General features: G+C 40.7%; 1 protein-coding gene across 2 annotated transcripts in view; it reads left to right on the top strand.

Moving 5' to 3' along the window:
- The window catches only part of fam189a1 (family with sequence similarity 189 member A1), a 108470-nt gene that overhangs the window by 82178 nt on the left and 7664 nt on the right, over nucleotides 1-18628 (top strand). For both annotated transcript variants that reach the window (XM_061815486.1, XM_061815487.1), the window contains exons 3-7: nucleotides 7822-7932; nucleotides 8953-9084; nucleotides 13672-13779; nucleotides 14662-14822; nucleotides 18345-18480. In XM_061815486.1, coding sequence (XP_061671470.1) covers nucleotides 7822-7932; nucleotides 8953-9084; nucleotides 13672-13779; nucleotides 14662-14822; nucleotides 18345-18480 — 648 coding nt within the window. The remainder of the gene's footprint in view (nucleotides 1-7821; nucleotides 7933-8952; nucleotides 9085-13671; nucleotides 13780-14661; nucleotides 14823-18344; nucleotides 18481-18628) is intronic.

Genomic DNA, 18628 nt, shown 5'->3' on the forward strand with positions numbered 1-18628 from the left:
TCTGCATCTTCCTCTCTAACCCCAACTGCCCTCCTGTCTTCCCTCACCACATCCATAAACCTCTTTGGTCTTCCTCTCGCTCGTTTGCCTGGCATCTCCATCCTCAGCACCCTTCCACCAATATACTCACTCTCTCGCCTCTGAACATGTCCAAACCATCGAAGTCTGCTCTCTCGAATCTTATCTCCAAAACTTCCAACTTTGGCTGTCCCTCTAATGAGCTCATTTTTAATCCTATCCAACCTGCTCACTCCAAGCGAGAACCTCAACAACTTCATTTCTGCTACCACCAGTTCTGCTTCCTGTTGTTTCTTCAGTGCCACCGTCTGTAATCCGTACATCATGTCAGACCACTGTTTTGTAAACTTTGATCTTGGTCCTAGCAGAGACTCTTCTGTCACATAACACACCAGACACCTTCCGCCACCTGTTCCAACCTGTTTGGACCCGTTTCTTCACTTCCTTACCACACTCACCATTGCTCTGGATTGTTGACCCTAAATATTTGGAGTCCTTCACCCTCGCTATCTCTTCTCCCTGTAGCCTCAATCTTCCCCCTCCACCTCTCTCATTCACATACATATTCTTTTTTACTTCAGCTAATCTTCATTCCTCTCCTTTCCAGTGCATGCCTCCATCATTCTAATTGTTCCTCTGCATCCTACCTGCTTTCACTGCATATCACAATATCATCTGCAAACATCATGGTCCAAGGGGATTCCAGTCTAACCTCATCTGTCAGCCTATCCATTACCACTGCAAACAGGAAGGGGCTCAGAGCTGATCCCTGATGCAGTCCCACCTCCACCTTAAATTCCTCTGTCACACCTAAGGCACACCTCACCATTGTTCTGCTGCCATCATACATGTCCTGTACTATTTTAACATACTTCTCTGCCACACCAGACCTACGCATGCATGCATTACCACAGTTCCTCTCTTGGTACTCTGTCATAGGCTTTCTCTAGATCCACAAAGACACAATGTAGCTCCTTCTGACCTTTTCTGTACTTTTCCACTAGCATCCACGAGGCAAATAATGCATCTGTGGTACTCTTTCTAGGCATGAAACCATACTGTTGCTCGCAGATACTTACTTCTGTCCTGAGTCTAGCCTCCACTACTTTTTCCCATAACTTCATTGTGTGGCTCGTCAACTTTATTCCTCTATAGTTCCCACAGCTCTGAACATTGCCTTTGTTCTTAAAAATGGGAACTAGAACACTTTTCCTCCTATTTTCAGGCATCTTTTCGCCTTCTAGTATTCTGTTGAATAAGTTGGTCAAAAACTCCACAGCCATCTTTCCAAATTGCTTCCATACCTCCAACGGTATGTCATCACGACCAACTGCCTTTCCATTTTTCATCCTTTGTAGTGCCTTTCTGACTTCCCCTTTACTAATTATTGCCACTTCCTGGTCCTTCACACTTGCCTCTTCAACGCTTTCTTCTCTCTCATTTTCTTCATTCATCAACTTCTCAAAGTATTCTTTCCATCTATTTAGCACACTACTGGCACCAGTCAAAATATTTCCGTCTATATCCTTAATCACCCTTACCTGCTGCACATCCTTCCCATCTCTATCCCTCTCTCTGGCCAAGCTGTAGAGATCCTTTTCTCCTTCTTTCGTGTCCAACCTGGTGTACATGTCTTCATATGCCTCTTGTTTAGCCTTTGCCACCTCTACCTTTGCCCTACGTCGCATCTCGATGTACTCCTTTCGCCTCTCCTCAGTCCTCTCAGTGTCCCACTTCTTCTTCGCTAATCTCTTTCCTTGTATCACTTCCTGTATTTTGGGGTTCCACCACCAAGTCTCGTTCTCCCCTTTCCTACCAGAAGACACACCAAGTACTCTCCTGCCTGTCTCTCTGATTATCTTGGCTGTCTTAGTCCAGTCTTCCGTCCATCGAGAGCCTGTCTCACCTCTTTCTGAAAGGCTGCACAACATTCTTCCTTTCTCAGCTTCCATCACATGGTTCTCTGCTCTTCCTTTGTCTTCTTAATCTTCCTACCCACCACCAGAGTCCTCCTACACACCACCATCCTATGTCGTTGAACTACACTTTCCCCTACCACTACTTTACAGTCAGTAATCTCCTTCAGGTTACATCGTCTGCACAAAATATAATCCACATGCGTGCTTCTACCTCCGCTCTTGTAGGTCACTATATGTTCCTCCCTCTTCTGGAAATAAGTGTTCACTCCAGCCATCTCCATCCTTTTTGCAAAGTCCACCACCATCTGTCCCTCAAAGTTCCTTTCCTGGATGCCGTACTTACCCATCACTTCTTCATCGCCCCTGTTTCCTTCGCCAACATGTCCATTGAAATCTGCACCAATCACAACTCTCTCTCTGTCTGGGATGGTGAGGACTATTTTGTCTAGTTCCTTCCTGAATTTCTCTTTCATCTCTAGGTCACTTCCTACCTGTGGGTCATAGCCGCTAACCACATTATAAATAACACCCTCAATTTCAAATTTTAGTCTCATCACTCGATCTGATACTCTTTTCACCTCCAAGACATTCTTAGCCAGCTCTTCCTTTAAAATAACCCCTACTCCATATCTCTTCCCATCTACTGCGTGGTAGAATAATTTAAACTCTGCTCCTAAACTTCTAGCCTTACTACCTTTCCACCTGCTCTCTTGGATGCACAGTACGTCAACCTTTCTCCTAATCATCATGTCAACCAAGCAAGTCCTGGGCTTTTCCTGTCATAGTCCCAACATTCAAAGTCCCTACACTCAGTTGTAGGATCTGTGCATTCCTCTTTTTTTTCTGACGACAGATTTTCCTCCTCTTTTTTGTCTTCGACCCACAGTAGCTGAATTTCCACCGATGCCCTGCAGGTTAGCAGTGCCGGGGGCGGGCGTTGTTAACCCGGGCCACGACTGATCCGGTATGGGATTCTTTAGATGAACACTCATATTTGTTTGGCACAGTTTTTACGCCGGATGCCCTTCCTGACGCAACCTTCTGCATTTATCCGAGCTTGGGACCGGCCTACAGATTGCACTGGGTTGTGCCCCCATAGGGCTGCATTAGAGGGAGACAATTATATGTATGTATAAAGAACAATAATGTGATTTATTCTGTTGCTGTGCTGCTAAACATGAAATGCTTGCAGTTGTTGAACCTTGAGAGGACACTGATGTGCTCTTACTTTTGTCTGAAAATCTAAAGTCGAAACTGACACACCTGATCTGAGTTAAACCCCTATTTAAGTTGAAATAATAGCACAAAGAAATCGAAATCTAAGTCTTGCGTGTTTCAGTCAATTCATTGATGGATCCATCCATCCATTTTGTGAGCCGCTTATTCTCACAAGCATAGTGGCCAACCTGCGGCTCTTGAGCCACATGTGGGTCTTTGCTTATTTTCATGCGACTCTCATGAAGGCACAAAATCATATTAAAGTTCTGTTCATGCCCCTGCACTTTGCTTGAGTTCATTACAATTGTTACGGGTATTGTGACAACAAACTCAGTGTGTGTGTGTGCATTGTGCATCGACTTGTGAGTGAGATGGGACTGCTCAGCGTGAGGGTAAGAAGGGAAAAAAAAGCGATAGCAACCGGGGAAGGGTGACTTTCTTGTTCCTGCCACCCAGCTCAGCAACAAGTGAAGGAAGCGATAACCCCAAGCCAGACAACCTTTGCCCCGGAAAAGACGTCTCCCCTGTGTCCCCTGCAGCAGTAAACGTTAGCACGGTATTTTTGCAAAACTTCCCTTTGTATTGAATGAAAATAGCTCAAAGTTTCCCAGTCGTATGGTGATTTTTAGAGAATATAATTTTTGAATTTTGCTCTCAAAATGCCAGTTAAACAAAAATATGTGGCTGAACACATAACATTTTACCAGAGAGGGTAAAGCTCAAATTTTTTGTTGTTGAGCGCAATGGCAAGCCACTCTTTCTTTTGTGTTGGACATGTCGCATTTCACAGCTCAAATCTTCAATTCAGCTCACTCCAACATCAACCTGAAATTTCCAAAAGGGACTAAACTTCCCAGTCACAAGTTGTCACTTTGAAAAGTCACACAGAAAAGCACATGCTCTTTTTTTTTTTTTCAATAATGAAGCATCCACAGACGAATGCTTGCGTCATATTAAGAGGCTTGAAACATTGCAAGGGCAAAAAAGTCATCCATCCATTCATTTTCTGAGCCGCCTATATTTATGAGGGTCAGGGGAGTGCTGGAGCCTAATCCAGTTGTCATCGGGCTGTAAGCAAGGTACACCCTGAACTGGGTGTCAGCCAATCACAGGGCACATGGAGACAAGCAACTTTTGAACTGACATTCGCACGGAGGAGCAATTTAGAGTCTCCAATTAATGTTGCATGTTTATGGGAAGTGGGAGGAAACTGGAGTGCCCAGAGAAAATTCACACTGGCACGCGGAGAACATGCTAACTCCACACAGGCGGGGCTGGGAGTGACCCCGAATCTCCGAACTGTGAGGCCATCACTCTAACCAGTTGTTACACCGTGCCGCCCTGTTCCAGTGCACTTGCATCCTTTGTAAACACTAATTAGATACTTTGTAAGCGTAACTCGTGTAGCTAAATTCATCAAAATATTAAAAACATGTGTGATGCATTGCAGTTCTACACAACCACAACATTAATACACTCGTTGACAAATCTCTCGAAGTGTCAATCACAAAAGTCATTACAGTATTCTTTTTTTAAAGTGTTGAAAATGTATTACAAGGTCAATAAATGTTTGCGGGAAATGTATGCTCTTCACATTCATTTTGTTTGATATACTTGTTGGAGGTGAATGTAAGCGTTTTACTTTTATATTTCAGATTACACACTGAGATTCAAACCTTATCATTTCCTTTTCTTTGTATTATATATATACACATAAATATAAGTTATATATACAAACAGCAGTGATGCATGAGCTTGTGTCACAGATTAACGGGCTTTCAGCAAGGAAAAGAAAAACGTTATTGCAGTCTTACAACTATCTATTTTTGTCGCAGACCTGGGATAGCCTATTTGTTGACTTGAGCCATAAATATTTGTTTAGCATTAGTCTGGCTTTCTAAAATTGCACTCCAGTACACATAATAACTCAAACAGGTTTGTGCACCATAATTTCATATTGAAATCTAGATCCCAAACATCTTTTTCATCTTGTAAACTTGATGGATCTACTACCAGATAAAGGATTGGAATAGGCAAAGCTAAATTAGTTTATCCTGTGACAGTTATAGAGAATCATAATGACACACCAGAACCTTGGGTATTCTACTGTAATATATTAGTGGGTGTCGTGTAGATAAATGGTATTGGTATGGTGGTGTGTTGTCCTCTACCGTAAGTGTTAAATGGTGTGAAGATGACATACAGTGTAAATCTACCATGCGCTTCTCTTGAAGGTTTTCCTATTTGGCATGCAGTGTGCAGCTCAGCAGAAACAAAATGACGAATGGCTAAATGGTGTGATGTGATCTTAAATTGTGATGAGAAAGCATTGGTGTGCAGCTGCACTTAACAATCAGCGCAGCACAGAAAGTGCGAAGGATGTGTCGACAACCCTCAGGTCATGCATTTGCATAGCATAATGATTTTTTTTGTGGATTATTTTTACCCTCTGTTGCAAGCAATTGTTGTAATGGTAATTTATTAAGTAACTAAACACATGGATTACTGTAACAAGATCAGGCATCATGCTATAAAATCTTTTTGTCTGGCAGTTTACCGTAAAATGCATCCAAAAAACATTTTTATATTCCCTATCCAGCACGCAATTTGTATTTATACTTATGCACAACCCACCTGTACTGTTTTAAAAAAGTGCTTAGGTTTGCCTCCATTTTGAGGGTGTCATTATGGCTAGTATTAGCTAGGACACGGTAGAGTCAAGTCTCCTTTGCATTTTATGGCCAAATCCAGTCACTGTTTTTATTTTCCAGAGCAGGGAACAAAGCTACAACAATGACTGCTAGAACAAATGGACTTAGATGACCAGATGATGCGTTTAATTATATTGTAAAATTGATCAAGAAGGCGGCAACATAGAGGGTGTGTGCAACTGAGTAGTTTATTACATCATCACATCACATCATCACCTGTGACTATAACGCACTAAAAACGAGGGTTGATCGCTGCAGGATTGTACATGCAATGACAATTTGTGCTAAGCTTGACTGAAGTGTCGCTTAGGGGACACAGAGGGGAAGCGCAGCATCGGTCAAATGAGGCAATTTGGGCACAGAACTGTAAAGAAGCCTTAATTGTGCAAAGCTTTATCATTCAGCAAGACAATGACCCACAACACACTGCCAACACAACAAAGTACTTCATCAGGGGGGGAAATTGGAAGGTCTTTGATTGGCTGGCCAAAACAATCACCGGACCTTTAGAAAATAGAGCAAGCATTTTAGCTCCTGAAGAGCAGACTGAAGGGAGAAACCCCCAGAAACAAACAAGAACTGAAAAAAAACTGCACTAAATGTCTGGAAAAGTATTTCAAATGAAAACTGTAATGGTCTACAAGTGAATAGAATAAATTAAAAAAAATGAAAAATATTTAAAACAACCTCATTAACTTGATCAATTTATTCTCTACACCGCTTTGGCTGTAGAGGGTTGCGAGGTGCTGGAGCCTATCCCACCTGACTTTGGGCCAAAAGGCAGCTAAAACCAGGCAGCGAAATCACCAGGCACAGAGAAACAATTCACACCCACAGCCACACCTACGGGCAACTGAGAGTATTTAGTCCCACTACCATGCGTCTTTTTGGAAAGTGGGAGAAAACCAGACAGCACCGAGAAAACTCACACAGGCACAGAGAGAATTTGTAAAAGATAGCAGATAAGTATTCAACCCCACATTCACATCATCACTGAGTGGGAACTGTGCACACACTGGCCATCTTGAAGTAAGGCAAATGTACAACTACACTCTCAGTGACCACCTCAAAGATTAATAACACCAAAATTTACGTTTAAATTCCAAAATACTAAAGGTTATTTTTTTTTGTCAGTTAATCATCGGAACAGCATATGGTTTCTCCACATGTGCAGTAATTAATTTTTTAAGTTCTTGCTGTAACTGGGGTTTAATTTTTTTGACATCGTGACAGACAGCAACCATGTGGTGAGGCTCCAAGATGCTTAGCTGTCCCTGTGTCTGCCTCGTGGGATTACTGTTCCTGCTGTGCACATCTTCAACTCTGAGGAGCACTGTGGTGCATGCAATGAGATGCACACTTGTGGTAACAGAAAATAGATGTTACAATTAAATTGGTTAATATGAATTGTTTTCACAGAGTTTGAAGAATATACGCCAGAGTATTGTTATATTTCCCATATGTATCTGTTAAGAGATTTTTGCACCAATATTCATTATTTTTGGACATATGTGGCAGCAGTTCATGTTGTCCGGAGCTGAGCATGGAATTGAATGCTTGTATAAGAATGGTCAAATCTGAGCTTTTGGAGCAAGTTAGAATTATCTTTTTTCTGACATTGTACTTTTTCATTCAATCATTCACAGGCATCTCTCAGGGGTTGGTTCTGGAATATGCTATAAATGTTCAGGCTGCAAAATTGTTCAATTTTCTTCACGTATCGAGTTTGAATCTGTTGAGCAATAGCATTTCTATTGCATTCCCATGATTACAACTAAAATGATTATTGATTTTATTAAACATCAGTGTGCATTTCTTCATTCATTTAAAGTGTGGAATGATTCAACGCAAGGTGCAGGAGATAGTCTGTGTCTCCCTGACTCGCAGCAGATGACATGAGGCTTGACATCATTCGGTTCTCTGTTTTTGACTCTCTCTCCTCCTGTCCGTTGCAGATCACATTCTTCATGTTGTTGTCAGCAGTTTGTGTGATGCTCAACCTGGCAGGTTCTATCCTCTCCTGCCAGAATGCTCAGCTAGTCAACTCACTGGAAGAATGTCAGCTGGTAAGACCATATGAGCCTCTCCAGAGCTTGCTCTCCAGCTTCCATCCAAACATCCATCTTCAAGATGATTTATACAAGGAAACTGGAGCCCTTCCAAGTTGACTTAGGGTGAAAGATTGTGTGCTCTCTCAACTGCTTACCATTCAATCCGATACCTTGACAAAAGAGGCATGCAAACATAGAACTGATGAAGAAAAAGAAATCTAGAGACAACCAAACATTGAAAGTAAAATTCACATCTCCCAAAACTTGTGAGTCTTCAATTAACCTGACGTTTTGGAGTACCAGGAGAGATTCCAATAAAACACTCCACACAGAAGTGCCTTTAGTAGAAAGAAATTACTGTAGAGAAATGTATTGTATTATTATTTTCAAAAGTACCATGAAATGAGATCTGAATCTTGCCACAAGTAACACCTGTGACTGTGCAGGTCCAACTCCAAAACCATCGTTCAGAAAAGGCACATTTAATTTGCCGATTATTTCCCACTTCTCAATGGGATAGTCTCACTAAGTCACAGTAACAGTGCTTACACCAGTGCTGTCAAGTGAGTGACTTTATATTGTTGTACTATTTTAGCAGGATGAATAGTTTCCATCCGTAAATTGTGAAATTCACGTGGGAAGCCATGTTGGTCCCGCTAGTTGTCAGTCTTCCATACCAGACACATACAGTGTAAACTTTTACTTTTGCTTCTTGACAAGACAGACTGAATGACAATGTCACTCAAAACAATTTACATTTTAAAATACAGCTGTAAGAGAATGCTGTTCATAATGGAAAATGGCAGGTAGTTACTCAACCAACACCCAAACCGCCAAATCCCCTTTTGCAACAAACATTATATCTTAATTAACCCACAAATGAAACTGCTAGGTAAAAAATAACGCCGATCTAACTTTCGCACCGTGCAGTGTAAAGAAGATGGTGTTATTTCTCACGTAAGTATGTTAATAATGTGACATCGCCACTGTTGCAGGCTTGTGAGTGAATTTCAATTTTCTCCTCCTCTGCCCCAGCTCAAGTTTGACAGCGATGGAGTGTGCGTTTGCTGTGAGTTACAACAAGAGAGTTCAAGCTGTAACAACCTTGGAGAGACGCTGAAGCTTAACCCACTCAGAGATTGCAATACCATACGCTTACGTCTCAAGGTGTGTTCAGAGGTCCAGTGATGGATTTTTTTTTTCAACATTCATGTAGAGCCACTTACCAAAAGAAATGATCAATCCTCAGGCTTTCAACATTCTTAATGTATTTTCCCAGTGCAAACCTACTGTATGTTTATCTGTACAGCCATGTTTCTTCTGCAGTAATTGTTGATTGGCAGAATGTGGATTCTTTTTGGGTTGTTGCTCCACATACAGGACATGATTGTCACAACAGTGCATTTGGCTAATGATCATTTCTTTAAATACTGGAATGGCATCTAAACATGCAAAATAATTTTCTTTGAGAAGCTATGAAATCAGTTAATGTCTGAAGTTGTTGTGCAACACATTTCAAGTGGGTTTCTAGTTTCACCAGTCACTGATTAATTAGGGAAGAAGGGAAGAATGACAACAACCTTTTTCTTTCCCCATGTGACAAACCTCTACCTAAGACATAACTGTCTGGATTGGCTGGAAGTGCATGATTTTGGAAAATTATATTGCCAAAAGAGTCTGAAAGAATGATATGCAACATAGGCCACTGTTCCTTTTTTGGATAACAGTATTCATATCCATTCATTTTATGTCCCCGATTGATTGTAAAACATTGATAACCAAATAAAAGACTGCTCAGGATGAAACAGGAAAGATCAAACACATTTATCAGAGTGATCAATCTTCATTAAAGAGATATGGGAATAGGGCAATAAATCTTTATTAGCTAAAGTAGCGAAAGTAGTTAGAGGTGTTGAGTTATGTCTAATCTGAAGCTGTTATGTTCTGCTACCCTGAGTCTTCGGCCATTCCACCTGACTGCTACTATGCTTCTGCTACAAATGACGTCTTGGCAGATGACAAAGTATTCTTCCACCAGTGCTGATCCCCCTATGTCAAATTTGGTTAATTGGGTGGAGAGAACACTGATGATTTTATTGAATAATTTCAGATAGGAGTGGGAATTTACAGTAATTCATCAGTGGGATGGAGTATCGCAAAAAATTGTTTTTTCTGTTTGAGAGCAGATTTGAAACATTCCTGGAAAAATCTCTGCCTCACACTTCCTGTATTTCTTATCGAAGCAAATTATACCGAGGCTGGAATGACTATTTAACATGTCACCATTTTTCTCACTAAATATAATTCCATACCTCCTATTAACATTGCAATTTCACCAGATGTTGGTGAACGACCCAAGATACCCATGCATACAAAGTAGAATATGTTAATTATTCTAAATTCTTATTACATTAAGATATGTGTAATAATGTTAAATACCACAAGGGGAAAGTATATAACACCTCAACTGATATTTATTTGATAGTTGGTGCAAAAGCCTTTATTCGCAATGATGGGCTTAGATGTCTCCAGTATGGAGAATGTAGCCGCACGCGTTGATGTGATGCGACTTTGGCCCATTCTGCCACACAAATCTTGACAGTTCCGTGGGCTTCCTTTATGGAGCTTGAGTTTTAGTTCTTTCCATACATTCAAGTCAGGTGATTGGCTCGGCCATTCAAGATTTTCACACAGTGTTAGCATTCCACCCCGACGACTGGATGAAGGCTTTGCTTAACACTGAATGTTTACGTGTAAATACTGTATACACATGTTCAACAAAAAGAGCATGGAGGAGTCTAACGAGATGTCAATACTTGGCATCACCAGTGTTGGGAATGGTCAACAGTGTATAAAATGTGAGAGCCTCTGATAGCAGAAGCTCAATCCTCAAAATTAAATGTTGATACTTTTCATACTCCAGTACTTTTCGGGACTGTATTTCTAGTGTCGTATCAGAAAGGAAATTGATGGTATCGATCATTAGTAGATGTAGAGAGGGGGCACATAGCGGCACAATTTCAGGTCAGCAAAATCCATACAACGCAAATTACAAGCCAAGGGGCTCTCACTGGCCAGGAGGTGAATCAATTCAGAGATTTACTGAATCAATATATATTTGCAGAGGAAAGAATTGTAATGAATTGATGAATCGAGCTCACACCTACAGGAGGCTTCCACTTTCTCACTCAGTAGAAGAAGAGGGAGAACTAAAAGGAACGCTGTCAGGCTGTTTTTTGTGTAAATGTGGATATAAAGTGTCTGGGCAGAACACGGGATAGGACCCAAATTTTTAACACCACAGATGAGGTACAGTTCAAGATGAGGATTTTAATAACAGGCAGAGGTCAGTACACGGGCAGGCTGTCCAAAAGGCAACAATATCCAAATCGTGCGGCAAAAAGCCAGGTCAAAAACCAAGATGCGGTCTAGCTTTTTATGAGTTGAGGACGTGGATCAAGGAACGCTGGAACAGGACGACAAGGTTTAATGAACTGGCAACAGACAGAATGAGACATGAGGTATATATGCATGGAGTAATTAGCAGAGGTGGGGAACCTGCCCACAGGAGCAGTTGTGTACAAGTCAGGGGAATGACCACAGCCATGTTATTCCAATCATACGCAGTAGTGTTTTTTTATTTCATTCAATTTAGGTTCTTTTTAACTTCTCAATCCTCACAAAGATAAATCCTAGAGCCAATTTCCATGCAGGTGGTGTTTCTATGATGCCCCCAGTAACTTAAGTCATATAAGCAATCATTAAACATTTATAGAGAGGTTAGTTATGAAGACATTGGGAAAACCGAGGAAAGGAGAAAGTAATGTATGGAGAACTGACATAGAGCAAAGTTAGACGTGGCAAAGGCCAAATAGGAATCATATGATTGTATGTATGCCAGGTTGGGCAAAAAAGGAGGAGAAAAGGATGTATATGGGTAGGTCAGACATAGGGATGGAAATGGAAAGGATATGCAGCAGGTTAGCGTGATTAAGGATAGAGATAGAAAAGGGTTGTGTTACGTTAGGGGCTAGTGAAGGGCGAGGAAGGCACGGCAAGACATGGAGGAGCCAAGTGCTGGGAAGCAGGGAGGCAAGGCAGGAGTAGAGGAACCTCAAAAATCTTTAATTCAAAAAACAACTTAAAGTAACAACCAAAAATACTCAGAGTAACAACATATTACTTAAAGCTAATCTAGAAACTTTACATGACTTAAAAACGCAACAAGCAACTCATGACAAGGACAATGGACCAACAAGAACTGAAAGAAATTAGGGAGTTAAATACTAATACTAATAGACTAACAAGACAACGTGAAAACACTTAGACAGGACATGAGTCTCTGGAGGGACTTAATTGGTCAACACAAGGTAGAAGGGCAAACACAAACAGGTGGGCACAATCAGCACACAAGAAACAAACACAAAAATGAAAAACAAAACCAACCCGACCCAACCAAAACTGAGAACATGACAGGTTGACTTGTGTCAGCATTGTGTTGGATGGATATGAAGAATACTTTGAGGAGTTGATAAATGAAGAAAATGAGAAAGGAGGAAGAGTAGAACAGGCAAATGTGGTTGACTAGGAAGTGGGCATAATTAGTCAGTGGGATGTTAGCAGCATTAAAGAGCATTAAAGGGCATTAAAGAGTATGGAAAAATAGAAAGGCAGTGGGATGTGATGACTTTCAAATGGTGGTATGGAAGCAATTTGGAGAGGTGGCTGTGGAGTTTTTGACCAACTTGTTTAACTGAAGTCTAGTCGGTAACAAAATGTCTGTGGAATGGAGGAAAAACGTTCTGTTGTCCATTTTTAAGAACAAGAGTGGTGTGCAGAGCTGTGGTAACTATAGAGGAATAAAGTTGATGAGCCACACAAACAACTTATGGGAAAGAGTAGTGTAGGCTAGACTGAGGACAGAAGTGAGTATTTGTAAGTATGGTTTCATGCCTAGAAAGAGTACCACAGATCCATTATTTGCCTTAAGGATGTTGATGTAGAAGTACAGAGAATGTCAGAAAGCGCTACATTGTCCCTTTATAGAATAACCAGAGAGGAACTGTGACAATGCCTGGAGAAGTCTGGTGTGACAGAGAAGTATGTTAGAATATTACAAGACTTGTATGAGGGCATCAGAAGAGTGGTGAGGTGTGCTGTACATGTGACAGAGGAATTTAATGTCATGAGGGAAGACTTGAGGGCATTTGCTGTTAGAGAGGAGGATGCAGGGTTTAGGGTAACACGGAAAAGGATGACCCACTGTGGCAACCCCTAACGAGACAGGCTGAAAGGAAAACATGAATACAGTTATTAAAGGTTAATGAGTTTCAACATGTTCGAAGAGAGTATCCCTCAGTTTCCTTGCAGTTGGGCACATTGACTGACTTAAAATTTGGTGCTGTCTGTTCATCAGTTGAATTCTTCCATACAATAAACGTGATACATTTGATCTTGCACTGTTATTGTAGTCAGGATTTGACTTAAAATTTATCGTCCTTTTTAAGAACTCTACAACACAGTTTCAACTGATCTTCAGCCAATAGTTCTGTATGTTAATCTGGCCTAGCTTTACAATGGTAACTCTCAACCACTTTGCAAAAACTGGACACTACTATGTATTGTTTTTGTATTGACACAAGTGTCCTTCTTGCCCTTTGGCCACCTTTGCAGATATGCAGTATGCTTTTCCATTTCCTTACTTTATTCATCTCCTGTTCTGCCCCCCCCCAACCCCCCCAACCCCAACCCCAGGAGCTGCTTTTCAGCGTATGTGCACTTAACGTCATCTCTACCATTGTTTGTGCCCTAGCGACGGCCATGTGCTGCATGCAGATTGTGTCTACTGATGTGCTGCAGATGGTGAGTGTGGAGAATTTATTGGGAGACCTTTTTTGCTTTCAGTAGGAATACGATCACTATTATCTTTGAATTGAATTATTCTGTGTGATTCCCATTCTCTGTCCTAAGTCTGGAACGAAGTCACTGACTTTTTGCAAACGTCACCTAAGGACAGTTGTTGCAGGACCGGTTCTGTCCTGCAGCAGAATGAAAATGTGTATAGAATGCTTAGTCTCTCTTCATTTGTTCCAGAGAGGTGCGGGATTCTCAGAATTAAACTTTCCCATCATTTTATGTGGAGCAGTAAAACTAGTAACAATTGCTTAATGTCTCTTGCCATGAGGGAAATTAACATGACCAAGCTCCATTTCTTTTACCCACCAAAAATAGTTATTTAATTTCACTGCACGTATCAAAAGCACGAACCCTGCCAGTGCCAAAAGGTGCAAGGATGTTGGATAAAACTGTACTATTTATTACCTATATTCATATTGTAGGCATGTTGAAATAACTGATATTAAAATACTGTTCATAAGTACATTCCAATCCCTTAATGTGAGCGTTACTGTAATGAATGTCACAGATTTGAGTTTTTTTAGTACAAAAATATATTCTGTAATAACAGTAAGTGCATTTTTACTGTATACTACTTTATAAATGTGGCTATTAAAAGCAGACGTGAAAAGCAGGAAAAGGACTGGTCTTAAAAAAAAAATCCCTATTGAAAAGTGTGACAATGTGAATTTGCAATTCTGTATCCACTGTTAAAATACTGTAGTAGCACCTCAAAGGAGCAGTGGAATAAACTTTAATAACTGACGGAGACGCTGTGGGGGTTGTATGGTTTGAACTAACAAATGGGAACTTGTAAAATGACTGTGTGTCTGTTATGATGTATTTCAGTTTATGCCGCACCGAACAAGAGAGTTAAATACTGAATGTATGACTCCCCATGGAACTATCCTCCACCAAACAATGGACTTCGATGAGTTTATTCCTCCTATTCCTCCACCACCGTACTATCCTCCTGAGTATACCTGCACACCATCAATGGATGGGCAAAGGTAAAAAGCAAAAGATCTTCACACGCATTCACATATGTTTCACAATGCTTGGGAGGTGGTTCCCTAAATGTAGTGCACAAGTGGCTTCTATTTTAAATTTTCTACATTTAACAAGGGTGCAGATTTCCATTTCAAAATAATGAAAAATCCATGGTCAGCATTTCAGTCGAAAATGTAAATCAGCCAGTCAAGTGCAGTCAACTACTAATCACTTTCCAAATCGAGCTACAAACCTTATCATCTATCATCATCAAAACATCTTTCATCACCTAATTGACTAAGTGAAAAATAACCTAGGAACAGTAGCAGAGTATTTTAAGAGACAGAGGCACAATTGAGATGAAACTTAATTGCAGGAAATGAAGCACATACAGGCAGCACTTTCAGTTGGTGGTTAACAATTTGCCTCACAGTCAAGAGATTCTGGATTTGACTATTAGCTCGAGCCTTCCTTGTGTGGAATTTGCATGTTCTCTGTGTGCTTGTGATGGGTATTTCCAGGACTCTGTCGTCGTCTCACGTTCCAAAAACAAGCATGTCAGGGTCATTGAAGACTCTGATTGCCCGTTAATATGAATGTGAGTGTGTGGGTCTGTTTATTTGTTCATAAGTAATGCTTGTGATTGGCTAGTGAGCAGTCTTCTTTTGCAAATTAAGATGGGATAATCTCTAGCTCACCTATGACCAGGATGAATGTAGCAGAATGGACAAATGGATGGAAACAAAGCCTAAAAAGAAAGTATCATTTTAAGTTAACTGGATGATTCACCGTGGGATCCAGTGTGGTTAACTTCAGTCATGAATTTGTAGTTCTTATGGGTCCATGCAATTAATGACGTATTTCCTTAATTTCTAAATCATAGTTATCTCTAAGTTTAAAGCCCTACTGACATCCCTATTGTAAAATAGAAATTGTAATGAAAAATACATAGAACCTTATTCACTTCAATGTCTATACAAAAAAATAAATATGTGTGGAGAGCATGTCATCCATGCGCAAAGTTGCGGAAGTCTCATTCGACATCCAAGTGGTAGCCATATTGCCTGCAACATCATCAGCAGATGTTACACCGGCACATTCGCCATTGAAAACACGTAGTGGCACCTGCTATGGAACACGGAAGCTCTTTTCGAAGAAGGGAACATCTCACAATCGAGTGAAGTGACCGGGGCAATATTACCCTTATATTTCGAGCCATATTAAGATGATATGCGGATGACTTCTAATTAACAGACTCCCCGACTGTATGTATGAGCCACACCGGTATATTAGCCGTCCGCGGTGGACGATGCACCACCGAAGCCGTCCTTATCGGATTGGAGTTTGCATGTTCTCCCCATGCCTACGTGGGTTTTCTCCGGGCACTCCGATTTCCTCCCACATCCCAAAAACATGCAACATTAATTGGACACTCTAAATTGCCCTGAGGTGTGATATTGTGAGTGCGCCTGTTGTCTGTCTCCATGTCCCCTGCGATTGGGTGGCTGCCAATTCAGGGTGTACCCTGCCTCCTACACAGTGATCACTGGGATTGGCTCCAGCACTCCCGCGGCCCATGTGAGATCAGACAATGGATGAATGTTTTCATATGCTTAACTGATTCAACATTAGCCATTAGCATGAAGAAACTGCTGCTAGTGAAAGTTATTCATGCAAGGATGGCAGGACTTGCGGTTAAAAAAAATCACTCATGAGTACATTCACTGCATAGTATGTCGTTCTTGTACAAGCGAGTCACTCTTCACACTATCACTCTTTAATGGATCACAAACGAAGTTCAATGAACACATTACTGGTGTCTAACGGACTGCCAACAATAAGTTCAATGAATGAATCAGACTTCAGTTCCTCTGTATATTTATTAAATAACATGCATGTGGTTGATAATAATCATAACACAAAAGAAAATAATTTACAGTATATTTTATCCAAAATAAACTGCAGCTTACATTCAACCATACTATCTCTCACATACTAATCATTTTTAGGCCTCTAATCTTAAGCCTCTGATATCAAGGCACAAGTGGATAAAACAAGAATAAAATATTTTCAATGTATCGCAACCCAATACACGTTGCACACGACTGCTTTAATGAAATATAGAAGTACAGGCAGCGGGCTTCCATAGTAGATCATGTTACCATTATTTTAGTTAATATATAATTGAAAGAGAATATGATGGCTAAGCCAGGGGTGAACGGGGGATCCTTGTCAGCCTTCCTTCTCCAAGTATTCCAAGCAAGGTGCATCCAACCTCTATTCCTGATTGTGATTCTTTGTAAACTCCTTTAGCATATCTGTGACGTCCCCTTGGTAAATGTCTGGGGTGGGGTGAGTTTCTGCAAGCAAAATTTAAAGTGAATCCAGTCTTGTCCCAATATAACAAAAAGGAAACATTAATAGTTAGGGGGGAAAGAAATAAATTATGGCAGGGACTCAAACAAGCAAATCAATCAGAAATCATGTACTTGATAAGCAATTACCACACACAAGATTTCCCATGAGGTTACAGTATTTAAAAACAATGAATGATCAGGCAGCACGGTGGAACAACTGTTTAGAATGTTGACCTCACAGTTCTGAGGACCTGGTTTCAAATCCTGTGTGGGGTTTGCATGCTCTCCCTGTGCCTGTGTGGAGTTTCTCCAGGCACTCCGATTTCCTCCCACATCCCCAAAAACATGTATTAAGTGGAGACTCTAAATTGCACTTAAGTGTGATTGTGTGTGTGACTGTTGTCTGTTTCCATGTGTGTGTATCTATCTATACAGTGCCTTGTGAAAGTATTCGGCCCCCTTGAACTTTTCAACCTTTCGCCACATTTCAGGCTTAAAACATAAAGATATACATTTTTTTTTTGTCAAGAATCAACAAAACGTGGGACACAATCATGAAGTGGAATTAAATTTATTGGATATTTTAATTTTTTTTAACAAATAAAAAACATGCAATATTATTCGGCCCCTTTATGTTCAGTGCAGCAAACTCACTGCAGAAGTTCAGTGAGGATCTCTGAATGATGCAATGTTGACTAATGATGAAAAATAGAATCCACCTCTGTGTAATCAAGTCTCCGTATAAATACCCATGCTCTGTGATAGTCTCGGAGTTCTGTTTAAAGTGCAGAGAGCATCATGAAGCCCAAGGAACACAGGATACTGTTGTGGAGACGTTTAAAGCCGGATTTGGATACAAAAGGATTTCCCAAGCTTTAAACATGTCAAGAAGCATTGTGCAAGCAATCATATTGAAATGGAAGGGGTGTATGTATATAATAAAAAAAAAAATTATATATATATATATATATATATATATATATACACAATTACAAGAAAGGTAGCCTTGTAATTTAGTGCTTAAGAAAACGTGAATATGGTCTGATTATTTCTCTCGGTTAAATATCATCTGTCTGGCCTTTAATCACTGGCACTATGCCGCCTCCTCATTACATTCTGTCATTTCATCTTTATGATGATTTATTAATTTCCTAGTCAGAAATATTGATATTGTGTCCTTTACAGAGGCCTGCACCTAGACTTCCCCCATTCTCCCTTCAGTGCCATTTATGGGGTGCCCATCAACAGCCCTGGCACTCTGTACCCGACTGACCTCCCCCCACCATATGAATCTGTGGTGGGGCAGACGCCTGCAAGCCAGGTGAGGACAGTCACTACCTTCCAACTGGCGGTCTGCATAGCCGGTTGAGTGTAGTGGCAATTGGATATTTGGTTTCTGCCCATTTTCAAGTAATGCTGTTAAATTGAATCTTCTTTAAAATTCTTTGTTTTCCCACCAAAATATAGTC

The sequence above is a fragment of the Syngnathoides biaculeatus genome, chromosome 3 (genome assembly GCF_019802595.1).
Source record: "Syngnathoides biaculeatus isolate LvHL_M chromosome 3, ASM1980259v1, whole genome shotgun sequence".
Taxonomy (NCBI): domain Eukaryota; kingdom Metazoa; phylum Chordata; class Actinopteri; order Syngnathiformes; family Syngnathidae; genus Syngnathoides; species Syngnathoides biaculeatus.